Here is a 24,583-nt window from a genome sequence, read left to right as displayed (position 1 = left end):
GTAAAATTGCTCTGAATCCAGGTTCAGCAGTTAAATTATACAGAGAGAAAGATGATGAAAGTTGCATTGAGATACCTACTCTAAAAATCATTCAGTTTGAGAATGCTTACAAGCCAAAAGCTTTTCATGTTAATATCTCAGAGAGCTCACCTTGAATTGTTTCTCCAGCCTGGTCTTTCCTGTTGGTCCAGGTATCAAGAGAGAATTAACATAGGCATGAATGTGAGTCTCAAGGACTTCTGTTTCTTTACTGAGTATCGCTTCGACCAGTGCATCATGAATGAAGATGTATTGCTCCTAGTAAAATAAAACCAAACATCTGAGCTCTAATTATTTTCAGATTTTTCCTGGGCATCTTCTTCGGCTAAGCTGCCGCTTCTGACTGGGTCAGTATTTCTTTGCGGTTTGCTGCTATAGTAGAGTTTTCTCAAATGTGATCCTCTACAGTAAAGGCTACTCCTCTGTAGCGACAGTATATATTTACAAGTGCAATTGAACTACATATGCAATGTATATGTGATATGATAGCCTCGAATCAAATTTCCAAGTCAGCTTCTTATTCAGTGCTCCCTGCCTCTCTTCCTTGCAATAAAGTGACCACTCCCAGTTCCTACTGCTATCTTCTATTTTCTCTCTCACATCCTTTCGAACAAGTGCTCATGCTGCTGTTGATTACCTCTTCTTCTATTGAAAGGCACCAGGGATTCTAACCCCTGTTCTTGAAATTTGAAATAGGCTTTTCAATGCCCTGCTGTTGTCCTTATTGTTTCTTTCTGGTCTTTTACCATTCTATATATAATCTTCTGTTTAAAACAGCTGTATATAATCTTTGCTTGAAACAGCTTTTTTCCTACTTATTATTATCTGCTATCAACTGTTAGATCTGAGTCAGTGAAGATTCCTAAAAATGATGTTTCCTTAAAACAGGACTATAACACGTACTGCCAAGAAAGTGCTATTGTGGGAAGCATGATTTATATAAACTCTCTCTCTTCTGATTCCTCCCCCATAAAGAGACGAGATCCCACAGATAGGTCATTTGCTAGCTCATTGCTTTGAGTGAGCCTAGAAGGATTGCACTATAGAAACAGGGGAAGCAAACAGGAAAGTCCAGTCTGGTGACTGGTTGCCATTCTGCCTGGTGGCACCAACAAGAGGATTGTATCATCTCTGCTACTGCAAATAGAACTATGGAAAGTAATATTCTTGTTAAATATATTTTAGTCTTACCTCAGTTTGCACCAAGTAGTTCCTTTGGGTACGTATGTGTTTTAAGAATCCAAATATGTTGACTGTCCCTTCATGCTGAATTTGCTGCAGCATGCTGTCTAACACTATGTATGTGCCTGTCCTTCCAACACCAGCGCTATAAAACAAAAAAACATTCTTGAGTCTGAAGTAAAACAACCATGAAGAGAATTGTTTCTTATATATAGCTTTTTCAACAAATTGGTGTGTGGGGAAGGCTTTCCTCTACAAATTAGATTATTATATGAATATATTACTTTATTAAAACTTCAAGGCTGGTAATGAAGAAAAATCTTTCCTCATCATTTTTTTCTTATGCAAGGATAGCTCTAAAGATCATTTTTTTAAACCGTTTTTTTAGAAAGTATTAATTGAAATAGAACTAAATGGCCTCCTATTAGACTGCAATTTTTGGGCTGCTGCAACTTCTGATACTACTGATACTTATAGAACTTTGTCAAAGATACTGAGCCAGTTAGCAAGTGTGGCATATGTCAGCATTTGGGCACATTTAATGTGCCCAAGTTCTTCTGTGCTGAAACACATGCCACTTTAAAGGACAAGCTGCATTATGCCACCCCTTACAGATACTGCCTATGGAGTTTTCAAAGATACTGGATTGTGGAAAATCCTAGGAAGTGGCAGAGCTGCAGATGGTATATCTGTAAAAGAAAAAGCTTAGTACTCTTCAGGCATGGTTAAGAGGGAAAGCAATGGTTGAGACTTCTTAAAGAGAGAAGATGCAGAAGAAGAAAGGGTTAATCAACAGCTGGTGTCACGGTATTGCCACCATTTTATGCTAGAGTCAGATTTTGCCATTGTGTGTGAAACTCTCAAATGTGGAAAGCTTTGTATCCTAAGTATATCTGCGTTGAGAGAAGAACTTGCCTCTGAGAAATATCAGCAAAAAAAAAAACAACAAAACCCCCCAACCATTTGGAGCCATGTTGTATTAAAACACTCAGTCCTGTTATGAACTCTGACTCATTTAGCACAATGATGACTGTGTGGTAAGAATCTAGACTAACAAGCAGCTTTTTTTTTTCTGGGTCAAAAGCATTAAGACAAGAGATAATTTTTTGTTATGTAGTCACACATGGGAATTAGTCAGTTGTAATTCCCCTGTAATGTTATGTGGAAATGTTATGTATGTTGGTACATATAACTTGGCAGCAAAACTATGATTGGTCTACATGGTCCTTTAGAGGCAGATCCAAACTCAGTCTGTCTATGCTAATGCAGCCACCTCATTTCTTGTTCAGAGGTGGCACAAAGCATGGGTAGAGTGAGCTCAGATTGCCTTCAATCCATTGCCTAAGTAAACTTGATATAAAGCGGAAAAGTCCAGGTTATTGACACACTATTACACACACAAAATTACAAAGATTACCAGGTACCATCTGTACTTGTTAGAAAAGGCAAAGGCAAAACATGAAAAGTATCAAAACACAAAAGTAACTACATAAGGTGTCATGAAGTTCCTCATATTTGTCCTCCATATAGCCTGTAAAGATAAATAAAAGTTATATTTCTAATATTAGACTCCTCTGAGATTCCACAGTCCACAGTGACAAGTGAACTTAAAAGCCTTATAAAACTGTCTAATAACAGAAGTATTTGAGTTGTATCTATGACCCAATGGAGAAGTCTGACTGAAGCCATACGACTTACCGCTGTTCACTGTTTAAAAAAATCAATTTACTTGATTTATATCATGTTGCTGATCTCTCAGCCCACTGGCATAGATCACAGTCTTTTGGGGAAGCTCTTATTTTGAACTTCCCAGGAATAGGCAGGGTGCAAATACAGCAGAAAAACCAAAATGTGGAAATTTCATTTTCCAAGCTAAAAACAGATTTTAGTCACATTAGATCATCCCAGAAATAAAATATCTTCATTTTCAGTATTTGTGAGGCGACTTTACCTGTTGGCTTCCTCAGAGTCAGCTCCAGAAGGACAGAATTCATGAGGAGGTTCTCTTTCCAAATGTTCCATCAAAGGTGAGGTACTACAGTGGAAAACCAGAACCTGCTTATATATTTTACAATAACCCGGTCCTTCACGGGCATTGTGAAGTCATTCCAGGCCCTACAAGCCATTTTTAACCAATTTTCCCTGGGCTGCCCAGTTTTAATGAGCACTGACAGAACACCTGCCTGCACACTGCGGCACATGCAGACCTCAAACCGATCCCCAGAATGCTCCTCCATTGCAAATGAACGCTAGAGCACAGAGTAATGTTAAAAATGGCAGAGTTGTAGTTCAGCCAGGAATACAGTGAGTCTTCTTTTGTGCACAGAGCTCCTCTTAGGATTACAGAGTATCCCTGCACCAAAGAAAGCATGAGCCAAAAACATCCTAACGATATGTATATTTGCAGAAATGAAACAATTACTGCTATATACGTATCTGGTAAGCTCATAGCAAACAAAAGAATAGTACAGAAGTGTGCAAGAAAGTAAAAAAAAGCATTTTTTTGCAGAGCAGCATCACCTTGTTTATAGCCATTATGGCGATTTATAGAAGTGGCACAGACAGCTGATTGATTAGTTGGACTTACCAAAGATAGAAATATCAGCCAAGAACTTAATCTTCCTCCATCAGCAATTGTTAAATATGAGTGAAGTTTTGCTTAACCCACCACAGAAAATTCATTTTTTCTGCAAAGCAAAGGTGGAGTGAACTTTACTACAGTAAAAACCACACCTGCAATGAACCACAACTGGCCCGACAGCATGACGCTTGGCATGCGATGCCTTCCGCACAAAGGTGAGCACAGGTAGCGTGTATTCTGGAACACCCATATCAGGCCACTGGGTATAATGGTACTGAGTTACTACACGTCCACTAGACCTCCCTTTCTGGGAACCCTGCAATATAAAAATAATGCCATGAATAAGTATCCCACATCTAAAAGGCATTATTTTTCATTATTTTATTTATGTAACTAATAGTTCTTTACTTAAATTAGTATAGTCCCTATTTCATTAAAAGCAAGCCAAACATGACAAAGCACTTTCTAGTGCTGAATATTCCAGTTTTCAAAGAGAACAGAAAGGGCAGGTGCTTCTATTAGTGCTAAAAGGAAAAGTGACCTGGCACTGCCCCTTAGAAAGACATAATGAAAGGCTAAGAGCACTGGAAAGATAACAAACTACAGCTGCTCTTAAGATCCACCAGTTATTTCTGCCACTCTGCTTCTCTGTCAGGTGGACAGAAAGGGTAGAAATCATCTCATCCAGCTTTACTGATCAAAAAAGGAATTATCCACCTGTTTTGCAAGGGAGTTAAAAATCCAGTCCTACAAAAGGAAAATTCATAGGTGGATGATTTAAATCATCCCATATTTTCTACTAGCTGCTGTCATTCTGAGAAGTCATATTCCTGCTCATCAGGAAGGTGAAGTCCACATCAGCTCTCTAGTGTGATTATAACCTTTTCCCTGCATCACACCACCACAGGCCAGTATCTCCTCCACCAGCTGATCAAGCCAAATTAACTCTGAAGTTGATGAGCATCTTGGCTGGCTGAGACCTACAGGATTCAGCTTTACCTCTACAGTGGAAAAGAGCTGCCAACTATTTTAAAATATTCTGAGCAACTTTCAACACTCCCTTTTGATCAAGCTATGTTTTCAGGATGCCACAAACCTTTTTGACCTTGGTGTTCCTAATAGTAAAATTCCTCACTGTGTAATAGGCAAGTACATGAACACTCTTCTGAGTAACCAAGAAGTTCCCATATTCTTCACTACCTTCGACAGGCCAGTACTGGTCACATTTTCTCTGTTAGAAAGAGAATGAGAAACAGAGAAAGAGAGAAGGAAAACAAGTGTCAAACTGTCAAGGTGAAATGTTCAAATTTAAGTGCACAGTCAACCACAGAAATATACAGGAACTCCCAATACACCCAGTTTATACTATACACGGTCTTCATCTCAAGAGAACAAAGAATGTTTATTTATTTTGTGCTGCAAAGAGATCTGGCTGTGTGAAGATATTCTTTATTTGGAATATTCCAAAAAAGAGAGGTCTAAATCATGCTATCAGAGCTAAAGAACTCTAATATTGTGGAAACTGCTATTCTATATACACTCTAAAATCTAAAGACAATAACAGATGACCTACATGAATAACAGGAATACATTCCACACAAGGGTGAGTCTACTCTGCCTCTGCTTCAAGTCATTAAAGTCATAGGTGGCTTTTTGGTTGGGTCACAGAATGGGTACAATATACTTATATCTGATCAGAGGGGAGAAGAGTGAACTTGTGTGTGGCCAGAACAGAGCTATATAGAGCTGCAATGTCCAGCCTTTTGGTTGGGCAGTACTTCTCTAGAAGTACTAGAGTACAGATTTATAGTCTGGTATTGTAAATGAAATAGTACTTACTGTGTGACCTCTGGTATTGTAAATGAAATAGTACTTACAGTGTCTACATCTGCTGTGTCTATCACCTGACAGGCACTTAGTTGGTCATATGACAAGAATGCACGCATTTTAGGTCAAGTGACAGGCACACTTGCTGCCAGTATGTGGCAAGTGTGATGCAATGACTGCTCATGTGACGCCCAGTGGGCTTGCATATCCCCATCAAGTAATCAGATGAAGACACATCCTGTGATAAGAGATGACCTCATTTTGGCTCACGGGACTAATGCATATCTAGTCATGTGATGGGGGAGGAAGTGTGGGTGCCATGGGATGTTAACAGGGAGTAACCTGTGAACATCCAGAATACTTAATTTAAATTAAAGCCGTCTCCTTTCCAGAGCCTAAGGCACCCATGGGAAAGAGATTGACAGAAAACAGATTGCTAGCAGAATTTGGCCCATAGTCCACAGTCTGGCCACTCTTAAATATATCCAAGAAGGCATGTTCTAGTATAAGACAATTTTTTATTTATAACATGGTATTTTCAAGACCTCAGTTGTTGGAAATTGAGTTTGAATGTTTTCCTTAGTTTCATACTACAAATTCTCATCTTTATATTTCTATGGCCAATTCTAGTACAAGCAACTACTACAAACTATTGCTTTTTTCTCAATAAATGACTAAAAAGACTTTTAAAAGAGAGGAAGGAGCCTGCTAGAGGTAGATCTATCAATATCAGACAGAAAAATAACAAAGGTACTCATACCCTTCCTTTCTCAACAAGATTAGTTATCATCACAATAACTTCTACGTTATGTTCCCATATCATTCTCCAGAAATCTTCTGCTGTCGATTTTAGTGGCCCTTGAGCTGCAATGTAGGCTTTTGGCTTGTTGTAGCCCTAAATTGAAATATAACAAATGATACTTGTTAAATCACAGTCTGCAAGCAAAAGAAGGTTGGGAGGAGTACATGACATTTTATATATCTATTTTTAAAGAATCTCAAGAGCTTTTAAGTACTTTTGAATTTATAACTATCTAATTCACAGAATGCCTGTGGTACCAGATGACATATGAATGGAACTGTTATGTCAATGTTTATCATTCCAACAAATAGGATATATATTCAAGTGCCCGTGTTCTGGCAGAATGTTGACATGATAGTGATTATGAGACATCTGTTATGATAGTGGTTTAAGAAATGAATCAAGATCATTTGCATGTAAATTACTGGGTAACGGAAAGTGAATAAATGGTATCTCTATGAGGCTCTCAGCCAAATGCCATCTTCCCCTCATGAAATTATCTCAGAGAGAAGAATTAACCACTTACCAAAAAATGTATAAAAGAATAAACATTCATATGTGATATGCTTCTGAAACAATTCAGACATGATAGAACATTTTATGCTTCATAAAGCTTTTCACTAAGCTGCAGCTACTACAATATCAAGATGGATTCAAGAAAGTATTGGAGATTTACCTGCACTTCACTTTGTGGGTTTAAGTCAGAGCAAAAGGTTTTTTTAACAAAACCTTTAACATTATGATGCATTTTTTATTAAGTCTATTCACCTCCATGCCTCAGTATTTAGAGAAAAGACTCTTCTGACAGATGAATGTATTGGCAGTTAGAAAAATGCACTTACATCAACACAGTTGGCATTAATGTAATCAGTCAGTTTTCCATCCTTTTCTGCAAGTTGTGCTAATTTAACCCTAGTATGATCATCTGTATTAAAAAAAGGACAAAATAAGCATAGTTGTCTGCAAGGATTATATTCTTTCTGTAAAATGTTTAAAAAATACTTAAATGGATTTTTACAATATTTATAAGCTAGTACAGTGACAATCACATATGCAAACATCCTGCGCTAGGTATGAGGCAAATTCAAAGTTCTAGTTTGCAGAAATATAACCTAATCAATCCATGGATTCAGAAATTCAGAAATTTATTTCAGAAGTAAATGGTAATATTTTTTAAAAGAAAAAAAAGATCTTTGCATATGACAGAAGTGTACAGCTCTGTGAAGCCCATGGAAGTTCAAAATGTGCAATTGATGGAAACCTTGAGAAAAACAGTCCTACTGCAGTAAAGATGAACAAAAAGGATGATAGCGTAAAGTGAGTTTGTCATAACTGCACAGTACAATGTCATGGTAAAAAAGACTAATGTTACTTGCAGGTATTCAGTATTATATAGTGTGCACAGTGATACTGAGGTGCACAATTTATTTGCCTGAACAGAAGCATCTAAGGTCATTTTAGGCACTGTTTCCCTATAACCTCCATCTGCTGCTTGTGAAGGGTACAGGTGTTCTCTAAGTCCTGTGTTATGACTGCCAAGCCTGCACAGCAGTCCTGGATGCCCTGGGATATCTCAAAAGATGGTAGGCACCCGTGCTTAGATAACTGACTCCCTTCTTGAGAGGGATTCATTTCAAGGTAAAGAGAGTGGAGCCTGGAGCTTGGAGACCTATGGGAGCCTATGGAGCTGGTCAGCTGAAGAGCCTTCAGCTGACTGCCTATTCAGTCAACTAGGTGACTACTCTAGGGTTAACCAAAGCTTTCTGTAGCCTCCATTGTTTATAGGGACCTGATTCTGCTGCACATGGCACTTCTTGCTACTTGAGATGCCCTAAGGTAGCTGAAACCTCAGTGAGGGGCTTGAAACTGTAATTCAGGACCTGTGGGAGATCCACATCCTTCTGGAATGACAGCGGAAAGGCAGGCAGAATGCCCTAGGACATCTCGGATGCCCTGGTCACCTATGCAGGACAACTGAATGTACCCAAGAACTCCATTGACTATAATGAGAGGTCAGACACTGACTTGCATGTAAACTCCTACATGTAAAGACATTAGTCCTGAACTGTATCACATCCACCATTTCACAGAGCCAATGGGCAAAGCTTCTACTTCAGACTTGACCCTCCTTAGGGTCAAAGGCAAGTCAACATTCATAAAACCTTCATTCATAAAACCTTCAAGAAGCAAAAGACTGGTGCAAAGCTTGTTAAGAAGAAAAACTGGCACAATACTCTTTCCCTTTCCCGCCCTGCGTGAGCACTGCCCTTTGATAACAAAGTCAGGTTAGTGCTCTCCATACCATCAGGGACAAACCCAGAGAATGGCAGAGGAACCGCCCTGATCTCCCTTCCCTCTAGAGGTATCTTCAGCCAGGTGGAATGGCTGCTGCTGCTGTACAATTTCCATTGTCTTTTGCCAGATGGACTGATACTGTCTCTTTATAAAGCTCTAGTGCCATTGAATGTTGAACATGTATTTAATTTAGAGCTTCTTGATAGCAGAACAAAGTTGAAATACGATAGACAGTTGAGTATATTAAGACACCAAAATCATCAAAAGGTCAGAGACAATGACTTCAAAGAGAGGACAAAGAAATTGGAAAACGTGTCCTGGCTAATGAAATGGATTTATTACATCATGGCTGGGCACGATACAACATAAAACTGGTAAATTTATATTTATGTCAGTAAATATATCCTGGGATTGTGCAGCTCCTAGAGAGGATAAAATAACCATTATTCCAGCTTAAAGATGGATTAATTTTGGCAATCAAAACACAGCTTCTTCGGCTTTATAATGGCATTATAACAAATCTCCCAACTCCCTTTGGGCCATCACAAAAGACACAAATATGCCTTGCTAACAATTGCTCATCAAAGCAGCAGAATGTCAGAGGATTAGCTTGAAGAAATGTGAGATCTCAGTCTATTCCTTTCCAGGCATTTTGCTGAGCAGTACACAGAGTTTTCAGTCCAGAGATTTTTTTTTTCCTCCTCCTCTAATACCATATAAGTCTATACTTGTCTACAATGATTTCTTACACAAAACACCAAGTGAAGCATTTACTTACAAGCAACAATATTTATATATCGATTTTTATTCTTGTTGTCCGGGTGATTAGAGCTGTCTGATGTAATACCTAGATCTACAGTACAGCTCTGGATTTCCTGAAAAAAAAAGTGTACATCACAGTATAGTAAATATTAAGATATACACAGTGTCTTAAAATACAGTAAGCTAGCATGAAAAACCACAACCTTACACCCAATTATCTATGATATTTTACAACTACTTCATTGCTAAAGAAATGCAGTGAAATAATTCCTTACCTGATAAAACTCTTTCAGTGTCTAATGAGGGAATGAATGCAAAAAAAGTAAAAAAATCAAATTCCACAGCACAGAACAATGGATAAAAGTGTTTATATAAATTACAAATACTATATGGAAGACAGTTATGGTCATGCAATATATATCTCCATAATAACAACAAAGCTGAATATTTTGATGTAACTCTTAAAAATAAAAGAAATCAGCAATTCTGAACTTTGAAATAACTTTCCTGTTAAAATACTGATATCTGTTTACTTATCTTTAATGTTATACACTGGGCCTGGGAAAGCATATGTATGTGAGGAACATCATTGACTTTAGTCAGATTATCTATGTATTTAACTGTTCATAGGATTTATGAAGACTTATTATTGGTCCTTATAACTGCATTAGTTTCTCTGATGAATGCTCTTGCTCTCTTTGAATTCAGTTGCAAAGTCTTCACTGGAGAAAGATAATATGCAGCTTGGCTGTCCTCATGGGACTGTTAACCGCCTGCAGTTTCTCAACGTGTTTATAAAAACTGCCTGCAGAAGACAGGCTTGAGAAGGCAGGCACAAAGTCTATAAAGTTCACAGAATTCAATTCATTTCTTTGTATTTTATTGATTACTTTAATTCACAGGAAACTCAAGCATTTATAAGGCTCACAATGTTATATAAGAAATATGTTGCCATGAATAAAATACTATAATAATACTTCCCAACGTTTTCCAGGATTTATTTTAAGATAAACTATCTTCCTCATCAGCTATTTAAATATGCATATGAAAAGTGGTTACCAGTTTTGGTATAGACTGCTAAATTAGAGGTTAAATATGAGCTGTTTCATATAAATAAAGAACTGAACGTGCCTATGCCCCCCTCTCCAAGTATATGCTGATTCTGCAAAGATAATGGCTATATTTAAATTCTTCTATAACTTATAAGTTCTTTATTGGTAGAAAAAAGGTCAGGTCACTAATTCTGGGGTATTCTGTAAATCAAAAAAGGATTTCCAAGAGAAGATGAGAACAGTGGGTTCTTTGTCATAGTTATGGTAAGAATGAAAGATGTGTAGACTCAGTGAAATGCAGTATATTTGGTCTTTGGATCTCTCTTGCAATTTAAGAAAAGAAGGCGATGAATGCTTTTATTTTTTTTCTTAGTTTCCTCACTTATGTTGAAGGGACATTGTTATCACTGTATTTACACAAAATCCTTCAACATTTGCTCTTATTAATAGTCAGCCTATCTGGAGCCCAGTTCTATGCACATGATTAGCTTCACCTATGAACATGTAATGGACATTTACAAGCATTTACAAGTTTGATCCCCCAATCAGATGGATATTCTGAATGTTATATGAGTTGGAGAAGAAATGTTGATGAAGTAGTTAGATAAATGACACAGTTTTTGGTCCATTAGATTACAATTCATTGGATGGGAAAACAAAAGCAAACCAAAAGATATGAAAGTATGAATTACTTTCAGTATTGTTGTCTTAGCAGCAGGACTACTACAAGCATATTTTAAATTAATAGAGATCTACAAACAATCATTTCTGTCTCAGTGGAGTGATTTTATTAGAAAATACATGTCAAGAATTTTAATAGCACAGCTCTGATTACAGAGTTGGGATTTATAATGTTTATTTTATAAATGACAAGGTAGAACAAACATCTATCTTTAACTTGGTCATAATGTGTATGAATGTGAAAAACAATGAAGTTCATTAAATACTTATGGTGATATTGACATATTATATGATAAGAGTATATGTTTCAAAGTTTTGAAACACCTCATATGAACCATATACTTTATGAAAAGAACTGTAAAGCTTTCACTACCATATATGAAGACTCTACATTAGCTCCCCTGTTAATCAGAAGTTTTGTCACATGTACTCATTATTACTTCCATATTTTTTTCTCTGTAAATGGAACAAGCAAATGTGGATAGCTTCTGCAAAATTCAGTTGGCATTAGTGTTGGAAAAGCTTTAAGTCTATGTCTACATCTGATGAACTATTGTATAGGTTATTCACCCAACCATTTAACATTTTATCACAATGATAACCATCCCCATCTGCATTCCAATCCTGTTAGCTTTAATAAATTGCCCTAGCTTTTATACATGAGCAGTTCTACTGGGCTCAAGGTTACTCGTTTGTGAAATTGGTCACCAAGTCAGAATGTAATGCCCAGTTCTTTGTTTCCATCTGCATTTAAATCTAACGTTATTTGTATGTGCTAAAAAAGAAAGATGACATTATAGAGCCATACCTCAAATTCTTCAGAAAAACCATTACTTGCATGTAAATCTGCAACATGTTTTGGAAAATGCTTTACTGGAATTGCTCCAACATCATCTTAGGAGTGGGAAAAGACAAAAAATATATTTATGAAGAATAAAAAGCCAGAGTGACATATAAAGAAGTTCATATTTAGGCAATCCACACAACATCCTGAAATAAAATTTATATCATGAACTTTGGATATATGTCTCTCCTTAAAATTAAAATCACTCCCTAACACCGTTAACATTTCTAAAATCATTCTCTAACACCTATACATTTCTAAATGGCTATTCTGAAAGAAGACAGGGAAAATGCCCAGATAGGTCTTTCTCTGTCTTTAAACCTCGAAAATCAACATGCTGATCCTGCAAGAGGATGAGTTTGTCTGTAAATTGAAGAGAACTCAAAACTCCCTGCTAAGTCAAGGGGAACTGAGAGTCTTAGCAATTTTCTGCAACGTGTTGAAAAGCAGACAGCAGGAGCAGAGCTCTGGTTAATACTGGGAGAGGAAAAATGATCAGGCAGAAGAGTCAGGATGCTTTAGGTTGATTAATGTTGCACTGGGACTCTGATGGACTAGTTACATAGTTCCAAGCCTAGGAAATTAATCCAGCATTATGACAGCAGTACAATTTTTACTGATGTGTTGCATGTTTGCGTTTAAATCCAAAGGAAACAACAGCTGACCTTCCTCTTTTACTCCAAGAGTGAGTATTTCCAGCAGGAAATTACCCCCCCCCCCAATTTCCCCCATGATTCTATGATATTCTATTCATTGACAACAATTTTATGCTTGATTCTGGGAGTATCAACTACAAACTCTTACTTCAGGCATTATACTTCAAGTTTTAAGTGAAGATCTTTTTTATCATTTAATCTATGTAAATTGGAATTGACACGCATACAAGAACATTTTTGGGATACTCACAAAAAAAATATCTACATTCTCAGCCTATAAATGTGCCCTGTGTGTCCTGATATTGAGTCTGAATTTTCAATCTGATGTTTATATTTCAGGAAATCTCCTTCTTACTGTATATAAACACAGAAAAACACTTTTGTGTAGAATATTCATTAGGGATCATGTCAAAAACCTTTGGGACTTTTAATCTTTTCTTTCCTGCAAATATGTTATGTAAACAGAGTCATCTGTTCTGTTAATTGCCTGTTAAAGACTATATTATTTTAACTAGCTTTGGCTCTGAAGGATAAAGATTTTTTTCTAAGTGTTTCATGGATTTAAAACATTTTTATTTCACAAATTGCAATTTCATCACTGTTTCATATGAGAAAGAAACATTAAAAACATCTTACAGGGACCTGTTATTTATATCAACAGATGCTCATCATTTAGACCATAAAATAATTTTAGCTTTCAGTTACCAAGAATTTGTTGATTTGTATTGAGATCCATCTGGTCTTCCACTTACATGAATGGACCTGAATATAAGAAGTGAATTTATCCAGTCAAGCCTAAGAGAAGCTGAACAAATGCATAACACTATCCTCACACTTCAGAGAAGGAACCTGGCATAAAGTGTTTATTCTATGATACGCAAACACAAAACCAAAAGGGAAAGTAGATGACCTGATGAACATGGACAATAAGGAAAAAAGATATCTCAAGTTTGATGCTATTACTATTTTATTTTCTGAACAGTGCTCATTTCCCATTTAGTCACTTCTGGCTCCAGGAATATATTCTACTTCTGGATGGCAGGTATTACTTGATACTAATTAAAGGTTGATATTGGCTCCTAATACTACCCAGTAATTCATTATTTGTAGTAAATGTCTCTTTGAATTATATTATGAATTTCATTTTCTCTGCATAACCGTGAATCTTCTACCTCTGCCAATAGAACTCCACGGAAGGAAAACTGAATCTATAATAATGAAATCTGTGGAATGTGTTTGTAGTCATAGTTATAATAAAAAATAAAACTTAGCAGTTACAGAATGCTCTTCCTGGCCTAAGCTCTTTGACAATATTATATCATGGTTAGCCTCAATTGTTGTAAAATTACACTGCTGAACATTATGTGGTAGAAAACATGAAAACTGCTCACTTGACATCTGCTGCACACAAAATGAAACAAAGATATTTCCTTGGGACTTGGAGTTTTTCCATAAAATACTTTATGTGCATTTTAGTCATTTAAAAATACTTTTAAGTTAATATTTATCAGCTTTTTAGAAGTAAAACCATCAGGATTGAAACACATATTTTAAGCACTCAGAACAGCGGTAAGTGTAATTCTGTCTCAATGAATGGAAAACACTATGTCCCTGAGGTGAGTTGGTCAGAATAAATTGCAAGGAAATTATACAGTTGTACTGCAATATAGTTACTGATAGAGACTAAGAACAGAAATTTTATATATTGAAAGCCACTTGACATTCATACATAATCACATATTCTCTGAACATCAAGCTTTGTCCCTGCCTGTTAACCATTTAGAAAAAGGTTATGTACCTCTAACAATAGCAATCAATGCAAGACACATTTAAAGATGCCTACAATTTAGTTACAACTGAAACCTAAAGTTTGGGATTTATTTAATTAAATGTGTTTACCAGATATCTACACAAGGGCTGATTTTGCTTCCTTTAGTCAATCTGAGGGCACTCATTTCCCCATGTAATTGCACCATTTGAAATAGCATTACTTATGCAACAAGACATTCTTTTCTCATGTGTGAAAATGTGGCTCAGGATCACCTGCAGAATTAACCTATTTAATGTGGTTTTCACTCTACCTGGTCTGAAAGAGCTGGGGACTGCTGCACAGTGCTCCTCCAATATTCTTTGAAGAGGGAAAGAAAGAAAAAGTTTCTCCAAATAACTACAGTGGAAATGGAAACAGGAGGGGCTAATATTTTGCATTTGTGTATCATGTTTTATCTGAGGCTCACAGAAAATTTTACTACTGGCAATATATAATAGTAAAATATATCAGCAAGTTAAAAAAAACCCCAAAACATTACAATAGCCAATGAAATGCAGACAGCTGAGGCATGTGTTGTTTCTGCTGGTAAAAACAAAAGGTAACATTCTATACATAGGTTATACATTCAATGACAAAGTAGAAATACAGCATAATATGTTACTGGTATAATCTTCTGCTTTGGGACAGTGAATTAGAGCTGTTTAGTGTAGCTCAAATGTGGATGACACTGGCTAGAAAATGCAGCATATCCCATGAAACAACTCTGTAAGGGAAGGATATTTCTCTTCTGTGTTCCTACAGAAGAGAATATTAGTAGCACTAGTCTCTGCCTCCATCAAGTGCACCTGTCTTTATTAGTGTAAGAGGGCACAAATATCTGGTTTACAGATGTTACAGTACGTGAAGAATTCATACTGGCACATACAAAGAGCATCTTTCAATAACTAACACCAATCCACAAAACAGTTGACAAAAAATACCTGAGACTGGGAAGATTGGAGCTGGAGGAACAGAAATTACTCGAGGTGATGTATTATCTTCTAAGTAAAAATGAGCTGTCTGGAAACATTTCCTAAAGGGTAAGAAAGACAAATAAATATTGCAAACATAAAACATTAGCTGAAATCTCTTGGAATTCTGTCGTTATTAAGTCAAGACAGAAAATCATGTTTCTGAGAACCAGTTCTCATGAAACGTTAAATATAACTGCTATAATATAAATAGTCCCTCAGTGCCCCACCAAATTATGTATACAATCTGAGATACCACATTAGCTCAGCATGGTATATAGTTTATGCATCTTTACGTATACCAGAGGCAGAAGATAGAGCACACATCAGATATAGTGGAAGCTGAGAGAGGCACTCTGTACCAGGAGCTACTGTAGATGCTGCATAATAATTTCAAGTATAATAAAGTGCCACTGTCTTCATTGCTTATCCAAATTTGCACACATAATTGCTGTCCCCTTTCCTGTCACTACGCTAGCCTGAAGATGGTGCAACATATGAGATCAGTTATGGTAATTCATCGATAGATCCTGCCGCAGACACTGAAATGTAGAGGGTAACATGCCCTGCGACAGAAAAATGGAGGCTGTGGAACTACCACAATTAGGACTAACTGATTTTTCCATAATGTAGTCACAACAGTGAGGGACACCTTAACCAAGGAGGACTTCCAGAAGCTGATAGACAGAAACAGGGAATTTATGACTCCAGGAGGTGCTAGCTCCGTTGCAGAAAAATTGAAGTAAGAATACAAATGGAATCAACCTTAACCCACAATACTATTTGTACCCATACTGTAATCCAGATGTGAAGATAATAAGAATAGCATCTGTTAAGATGTTAAGAGTCCAAGCTATTCAAGGGACTAAATAATCAACTGCTGCTGTAAGCATTGCAAAGCCTCCTTAATTAAAAAATCTCCACGTGATTAGACATGCTAATAGCAATCTTTACTCTGGGTCACTTAATCTATTTGAAATATTATTCACAACTGGTTAAAATTAAAAAGAAATATATGCATCAGGAAAATATTAATTTAATTTTATATTTACAAGATTCTGTTCCTTGAAAGCTGCTGGCTTAAGCTATTGCATGATCATTGGTATTTTATGTAATCAGTGTTATTGTAAATTCTCTTTCCATACTGTTCCTGTGAATGAGTAGCACTGTACAGATAAAATCCCCCATATGGTTGCTATAGTCAAAGAGAAATATTGATGCTACTTTGAGAAACAGGTGGAGAACAAAGGTTTACGTGGATATTGTCATTATTTCTGGGACCATTAATGTAAATCATAAAGACTTTGGTAAGCTTATTTGAATTAAGCCTCAGAGAAAGACACAGATACTCCTGGAATGTGTTGGGAATTTTCTGCCTTTGTGTACAGTGCAGATTCTCTTGAAATGCAAGAGAAAGTGGGCACTTACACAAACAATAAAATCCAGGCATGCAAAATAGTTCTAGTGATTCACATGAAAACCATATTTGTAGTCCAGCTAGAATCCTCTAAAAGCATATTTATGACAGTCATGGAGGGGTTTTTGATTTTCCATGACACACTTGGAGTAGGACTATCCATTATGTACTTAGCTTCATTTAGAAATTGATATTTTGAATGCAGACCAAGATCATATTCAGGATGCGCTAGGGAACATCCTTCTAAATGTAAAGAGGTTCTAAGACTAGCATCCCACAGAATTAGCAGCTCGAATGGCTACTGGGGTGGGAGAGGCTGTCTCTCAATGCTAGTATAATACTCAAGAGGTAGTCTCAGGAGGATGTGAAAAATGGTTATAAGAGGTAGACAAATACTGAAGTACTTCAAATCACTAATGAATTTTGGAAAGTCTGACCCTCAGTGCACTGGGCACCGTGAATTCAAATCTAGCATGTTTATTAAAATAACAACAACAAACTAAACATACCAACCGCCCCAACACTAAAGCACTAACACAAAAAAAGTCCTCCATCAAATAACATAATGCTTTTGAACGATGGTCATACATAAAGTTTATGTAATAACATTACAGTTATCTCTATGCATGAAAAAAGATTAAGCTAAAAATAATTTAATTAGTGTAACGATTTCTCACATCTTAAGCCTTGTTTAAAATGCCCTCATAATATGCTGTACATTCACTACCCCTCATTGAGCTACTGCATCTTTAATATTTAACAAGTTAATTGTGGCTGAAAATAAATTACACCCTTAACACATTTGGGAGACAAATTCATAGCAGTTGATTTAACCTATAATAAGACTCACAAATAGGTATGCCATCTGCTTCTGCATCAGCAGTGAAAGCCTTCATGACTAAATCTAATGTTAATAATCATGTCTCCTGTTAATTATCACTCGTCATTAATGAAAAAAGTGATGACTGTTTCAAACTTGCACTCAATGTTAACCCGATTATTTAATTTACACCTTATATCACAGCATTTAGATCTCCAACCTAAAACTGTAATTCATAATTTAGACACTGCACTTCTTCAAACACATACTTTATACATGAGACAGTGCTAAAACATTGAATTAATTACAGTCTGTATCTGTTCAGGAAGCCATGCAGCAACAGCTCATCAGTTTAACAGGAGGGATACTAGATGTGAATGAACACTTAAAAGTAAATTGTTTGGGATGAAACTATGCCTCAAACTGCAGAGGACATCCTTTTTCTTGTGTGCAGGCCACAGCACCTTGGCTGAGGATATGTGCTCCCTACTTCATCCCTGAGGCAGGGATTGCTCAGAGCTTGGTTTTGATGGTCAGGGAGTTGGGCAGCACAGCGTGGTACTGGGTGTGTGTGGGTGGGTGTGTTGTGGGTGTGTAGGGTTTACTGCTAGCGCACACTGGCTGGAAATTGCCCCTCGAAAAAGTTAGCACTGAGGAAGAGAGTCAAACCCAGAAGCATGCCTCCGACACACCCACTGCTCATCCAGAATGGTTTTAGAGGAATTATTATTTTTTTCTCTGAGAACTTTACAGTCTTTTCTGCTCATAGAATATCGGCCAATAGGTATTCTCAAATACTCATTAGAATTTATTTTTAAATGATTACAAATTGTTGGCTGGAATTTTAATCTTCAAATTTTATTAACTCTTTTATTTACAATCTGATGTTACATAGCTGAGCAGTTTTTTCTTTCCTGGATGTATGAATGTGGCCTATGAAAGTTTAAATCCATTTTTAGCATGTCTCTGCATGTGCAAGTTTAAATATCCTTACAGAGGGTTCTCAACTCTCTTTCCATAAAACTAACACAGGATTCAAGGTACAAGATTAAATCATGGATAAGAAAACGAACATTCTCCAATAACTATGTTTCAAAGATGTAGGATGGTAGGGGAGAGTTAAAATCACTAAATGACTGCTCAGGGTGTTGTCTGCCATTGGGTTGGCAATTTCTGAAGCACTGCTGTTATACAGCTTCTAGGAGGCTCCAGGACAGCTAGCGGATATTCAGTGTCTCTACAGATAAAAATGTAGCTGGAACTGTATTAGCAGTTTGCTGTTCACAGCGTTACAGGAGCTCCTCTCTTAGTGAGATTCAAATATACACAAGAATCTTGGATGGTACAACTCCCACTTACACCTATTATTGTACTATTTTCCAAGTCCTGCTTAAGATAACCATCATGAAAACTAACTTGCACAAATAACCTGATTTCTTCTATAAATCATGCCATCAGGTTTAATCTCATTGATCAACTCTATGAACTGTTTCAAAACAGTACACATACACTTAAGCAATTTCCAGTATATGTCAGCACAGAGATACTTTCAAGTTCAATCACCTTAACAGATAAGGTTAATTCAGCAAAATTGGAATGATGATGCCATCAAGAAATTAAAAGAACAGAGCAAGGACATTGAAATATTCCTAATTCATCTGTGTTACAAGGACTCAGTCAAGTAGATACATAGAGAGATGGAAAGACTCTAAGTTTGAATAGAAAATTCTCTCTAAAGCTGTAGAAAAAATCTATCCAGAACACAAGGCCATTAAACAGGTAAAAGAATCTCCTTGTTTATTCCACTGTAATCTTAGGCAGGCTGGAGAAATGAAAGGAAAATGACGTTGCTGGAAAATTGTTTGAATTACAAAAAATTTGATACACAAAACTAGAGTAGTTTAAAACTCTGTATTTTATTTTACCACCTGCAATTAGATATTCTTTAGACAATATCACCATTAAATTCTTTTATCCCTATCAGATAAATGAGTATTTTATCACAGAACGATTGGACTTGGGTTTAATGGGATAGTGAAGAGATCGGGGAATTTCCTCAAGTGCTGATTAACAATTTCATGTCAAAAAACAAACAAACAAACAAAAAACCACAACAGATGGTACGGAATTATTCTTCTGATACAAGTCATTTGAGTGCAGAACAAAATAATTTTGCTTTTTTTAACCTTGAAAAACTGAAAATTGTAGCTCTTGCTAGTTAGTTGCTTTTTTAAACCTTTTTTTAAAAGAACACACCTTTTTCATATTCAAATCAGGAGCTAACAGTGGAAACAACTCAGAGTACTATTCCCTCACCCAAACACACAGCTAGGACATACCAATGCAGTCTTTATGAATACTGTAGCCAAAGGAATATATGATACCTCCTTGCAAACCTAAACTTTTTATGAACTTTAAGGAGTGCAAATAATTGACCCACATAAAAGAGAAAGCTTTTAAAATCCATTGTAAAAATAAAGGTTGATAGCTTATACAAATTATTTCAAAATCAGCTAAAACTAACCATAAAAATGCTTATATCTGTAGATAAGTATTTTCCAAGCACAAAGAAAACAATATAGCACTAAAAATAATGTTCTGATTCTTCCCACGTTTTGAAACAAGGCCACAAAGTCTTACCTACAGTACATACTATTTATATTTCATTCCTCTGAAATAAGAAATGTGTTACTGATGTTATCATAATGCCCAAGAAATTTTTCTGGAGAATTAACAAAAAAAAAGAGCTCCATATTTTATTTTGTAGTACACAACAAATACAGGAAAGATTAAACTCAACTTCAAGAAGATATTATGGCTAATGGGATTTTTGTGTTATTTTGAAAGACCTATGTTACTGAGTTGTTCATTCCCAGAGAAAGAGTACTAAATGAACACAATGTTATTTGACAAAAACAAACTTGTAACATGTAGGATTACTAAAACTGCGCTATACAATCTGGGTCTTAAAATGGATGGTGTTCTTTGGTAAATATAAGAGATTTTAAATACTATTTAGCTTCAAGGATGAAACTCTTTGGAAGATGAATGCTCACGTTGCATGATGTAAACAAAAAGAGAAGGTTCTCAATATGAAAGTGGTTAACTGATTAATCCTGTGATATGAGTATAATTATCCAACTAGAAATAAAGTAAGAAATGAGTTGTGCAGTTCTTCCTACAATTAGCTACTTTTTTTGAAAGAAGAAAAAATCCTTCTGAAAATTAGTTGTTCAGAAGTGTCTTTAATCATGTCAAATGTTGGCCGACTGGTTAGCATGCTTGTCTGGAACGAAGGCAGCTCAGGCTCAGTTTCTTAGTCCACTGAGGGAGGAGATGTATTCTGTCCCCCTGTGGGAAATAGCCTGCTGGCCTGACAGAAGAACTAATGTCAGGAGCCAAGGAGAAAAGTCAGTAAGCACAACTCTGACACCATAACCTAATGATTCGGGTAGTAGCTGAGACAGGCTGGTTGTGCTCTAGTTCCTGGTTCTTCACAAGTTATGTATTTTAGATTAAACAAGATTGGGTAGGGAAAAAGAAAAAAAAAAGAAAAACCCACAAAGAAATGGTCCTGGAAGCATCTGCGAGATGTTCGAGCCTGACTTCCCTCTTGTTTGTATAGGACCTAGAAACGGTCCTGCTACTGCTGTTTACACATTAGCACTGTACTGTATGAGCAACATTGGAATCAAGTTCCTGACAACCATGACATAGCATGAATCTCCACAGAAGCAAATTTTTGCAACTAATTTCCCCCTTCTGGTCCACTGCCTTTCCTCCTTGGAAAGCAACACACTAAGGAAGATGTTAGGGTACTGCATGGATTTTGATAGCTCCGTGAGAGCACAAACGGACTGTCCCTAGGAAGACTCTCTGTCTTTACAGATAAAGAAACAGAGCCACGAAAAAGCTTGAGTGCTCTCACCCAACTCGCAATACTGTCACACTGCTAACTAGCTTCCTGGTGTGTTTTTATCCCAGGCCAACTTGCATTCTTCCACACAACCCTAGCCATAATTTGGGGTTAGCACCGGCCAGAGACCATTCCAGTAGGTGATTTGTATGCAGCCACCCTGTTTTTTGAGGGAAGTGTCTTTAGCTGTATGGAAGTGAGCTGTGCCATGCTGGTTGTCCTCAGGGCTGGAGAATGGTCCTTGGTCAATTTTAGTTCATAGGATAGATACAGTCTTTTATCCCCACTGGTTATGTTATTAGGGTTTCCTACAGCTATCATTTCTCTTTAGCTTAACTTCTTTCTTATCTTCTTACCAACTTAGCAAGACATGGAGAAACACACCCATGAGGGAACCTGAGTATGTATTTGCACATGAAACTCATCCTTAGTTACCTGCTGAATGGTTTGAATAGTTGAGGAACAAAATTCAAATCTGAGATTGGAAGAATCCCACATTAGGAACAACCTTCCAGTCACATAACATGGTAAGGGCTACTTAATAAGTGATCTTAAACATTTATACACCATCCCATTCCTAGCTCAAATACAGTGTGAGCTACAGCATACTCTTACAGTCCTTTGTGAATTGCTTATTGCTGTTGAGGACCACAGATTCTTGTCTTAAATTGATAACAACTGTTTTTAAATAGTTCCATGAATTGGAAATACAGGAAAGGAATCCACTCTATTTATTTCTCCTCCCCCTCCTCTTTCCCTGCTGCTCCCTCAATTCATTTGGTTTCTAAGCATTAATAATCACAAATCATTTATTTATTAAAATCTCTCAATATGGAAATAATTTATTAGAAATGGTTCACCCTCTGCAACCAAAAAGGAGAATTGCAGCTGAGCACTTTGGAAAGAAACTATCTCACTGCTTTATACCACTACAGCACATCTGGGAACACAAAGACATTGTGAAAGACAGGATCTAGTCTGTTGACTAGATTATTGAGTCTATTCAGCACAATAATGTCAATCACTTTTTTAAGATCAGAGCTCTTTAGAAATGAAACAAACAAACAAACAAACAAACAACTTACCTCCAGTATATGAGAATACCCACAAGAATCACTAGACAGATAAAAGTCAGGGCTGATACGACCACAAGTGGTATAACTGTCTTCTTCTCTGATTCCAGACTCTCAGCTAGACCAATACGAGACTCATGGCTACTATTACTTGCCTCTGCAGTCAGAGAAAATTGAAACAGTCCACGTTTAAATTCTGACAAATGCATAGCACAAATGACTGTGTCTTATGTCTTATAATGAACCTACTTAATAACACTTACCTCTCTTTTTTACTATGTACTGCAGAAAAATGTATACATTCGCAAACCAGCTTACAGAAAAAAAGCAGACAGAGAGTAAAGCAAAGTATTCAAGCTTATGTGACTCAGCCTTCCAGCAGTGGAGACTTCTCTTTGTAAGAACAGCAGATTGTTGTTAAAATATAATTAGGATAAGAAAGCTTTTTATTTTCATCAGTCTATTAGCTGAAAGTTAGTGGCATTAAGGGATCCGAATATATAATATTGGAAAGCGTAAAGAACACTTCGATATTTAACTGCCACTCATATAATGCAAATCACTTCTCTTTCACTAACAATGTAATACGACATTTTTACTACAATAGAAAATCACTAAGCAATCTCTGTACTGCAGTTAGGGCTTCTATATTTTAATACATCGTCCATTCCGTAATTTTCCATATAGATACATGGGGAAATCCTGGTTCCTTTGAATTCAATTGCAGTACTCCCTCCCATGACTATACTGGAGCCAGAATTTAATTTTCTCCTTTTTTCCTTACCATGAATCCAATTATTATTTAAATACCTATATTGTCTATAATTCATATTTCTGTCAGCCTTGTAATGCTGGATGACAGAAATATTTGGGCATAGAAATCTATATGAAGATTAACACAATATATTTTATAATCTCATTAAAATAAGAGACCATTGTGGGGAAGTGACTAGTCCTGGAATCTTAATTTTGGCCATCCTCCTAAAAGTAAACACTTTAAAACAGTAATTTTGATAAATGACTGATGTTTTTTTCAATCTGTGCAGCTTATTGTGATTTGTGGCCTTTACATAAGTTAAAATACAGAAACAACTGCTTCCACACTTTTTGGAATTTAACCTCAAGATTTTTTAAAGATAATAAGTCATTTCTGCATTTGCGTTCAGTTCTAATTCAGTCAAAATGCTGTATGGGAGCAGAAGTTTGGTGTCCAGAAATAAGCTGCATTCCACTGGGATTTCAAGGGACCGATTCTAACTCATACATGGATAAAAAACTTTCAGAAAAAAGGGAGGAGGGAATGGAGTTGGATCTGAAAAAATGACAACAAAGCAAATGTCCTAGTTAAGATGTTAAAAACCAAAAGCAGTTATCTGGTTTCATTTGCTTGAGTTTAGGTGCTTTATGTATAAAAATGTTTTGCAGACACCTTCTGTATTTTATTTCAAAGTGCTCAAACATCTAAATCTCTCATTGCTCTTTAAATCCTGAAGCTCAATGTACAAAGCGATTGAAGGCACAAAGTGGTAGTCAGTGTTAGAAGTTGTTTCTGAAAATTGGTGCCCAAGTTTCTAGTGAGTATGCTAAAATTAGTATTTCCTAGTGATTTCAGTGGAAACCACATATATGCATGAAAGATCAGAATATGATCCCTTTGAAGCATTCATATTCGCTTATCCAACTCTGGACTAATTCACAGCGTAAAACTTGGTCATATCTGTGCGATGACAGGATTCCTTCAAATTGCATGACAAAATTCTATTAGCCTTCCTTCTATGGGGAATGAAAAGCAGTCAAACCTTCTCTTTTAACAGACAGCTTCTTGCCTACTTAGCCATTACTCCAACGATGGCTG

General features: G+C 36.5%; 1 protein-coding gene across 1 annotated transcript in view; it reads right to left on the bottom strand.

The window, feature by feature from the left end:
* Nucleotides 1–24,583, bottom strand: part of PTPRZ1 (protein tyrosine phosphatase receptor type Z1) — a 140,182-nt gene that overhangs the window by 9,448 nt on the left and 106,151 nt on the right. Inside the window, exons 13-24 of the mRNA XM_067289962.1 lie at nt 22,741–22,885; nt 15,473–15,564; nt 12,030–12,115; nt 9,764–9,784; nt 9,505–9,601; nt 7,274–7,356; nt 6,390–6,524; nt 4,899–5,033; nt 3,955–4,118; nt 3,173–3,256; nt 1,231–1,366; nt 151–297 (exon numbers count right to left, since the gene is read on the bottom strand). Of these exons, the coding sequence (XP_067146063.1) occupies nt 151–297; nt 1,231–1,366; nt 3,173–3,256; nt 3,955–4,118; nt 4,899–5,033; nt 6,390–6,524; nt 7,274–7,356; nt 9,505–9,601; nt 9,764–9,784; nt 12,030–12,115; nt 15,473–15,564; nt 22,741–22,885 (1,325 nt within the window). The remainder of the gene's footprint in view (nt 1–150; nt 298–1,230; nt 1,367–3,172; nt 3,257–3,954; nt 4,119–4,898; nt 5,034–6,389; nt 6,525–7,273; nt 7,357–9,504; nt 9,602–9,763; nt 9,785–12,029; nt 12,116–15,472; nt 15,565–22,740; nt 22,886–24,583) is intronic.

Source organism: Apteryx mantelli, chromosome 1 (assembly GCF_036417845.1).
Source record: "Apteryx mantelli isolate bAptMan1 chromosome 1, bAptMan1.hap1, whole genome shotgun sequence".
In the NCBI taxonomy this organism is placed as follows: Eukaryota; Metazoa; Chordata; class Aves; order Apterygiformes; family Apterygidae; genus Apteryx; species Apteryx mantelli.
Note: the sequence above shows the minus strand (reverse complement) of the source record. Positions and strands in the feature narration are given on the sequence as shown.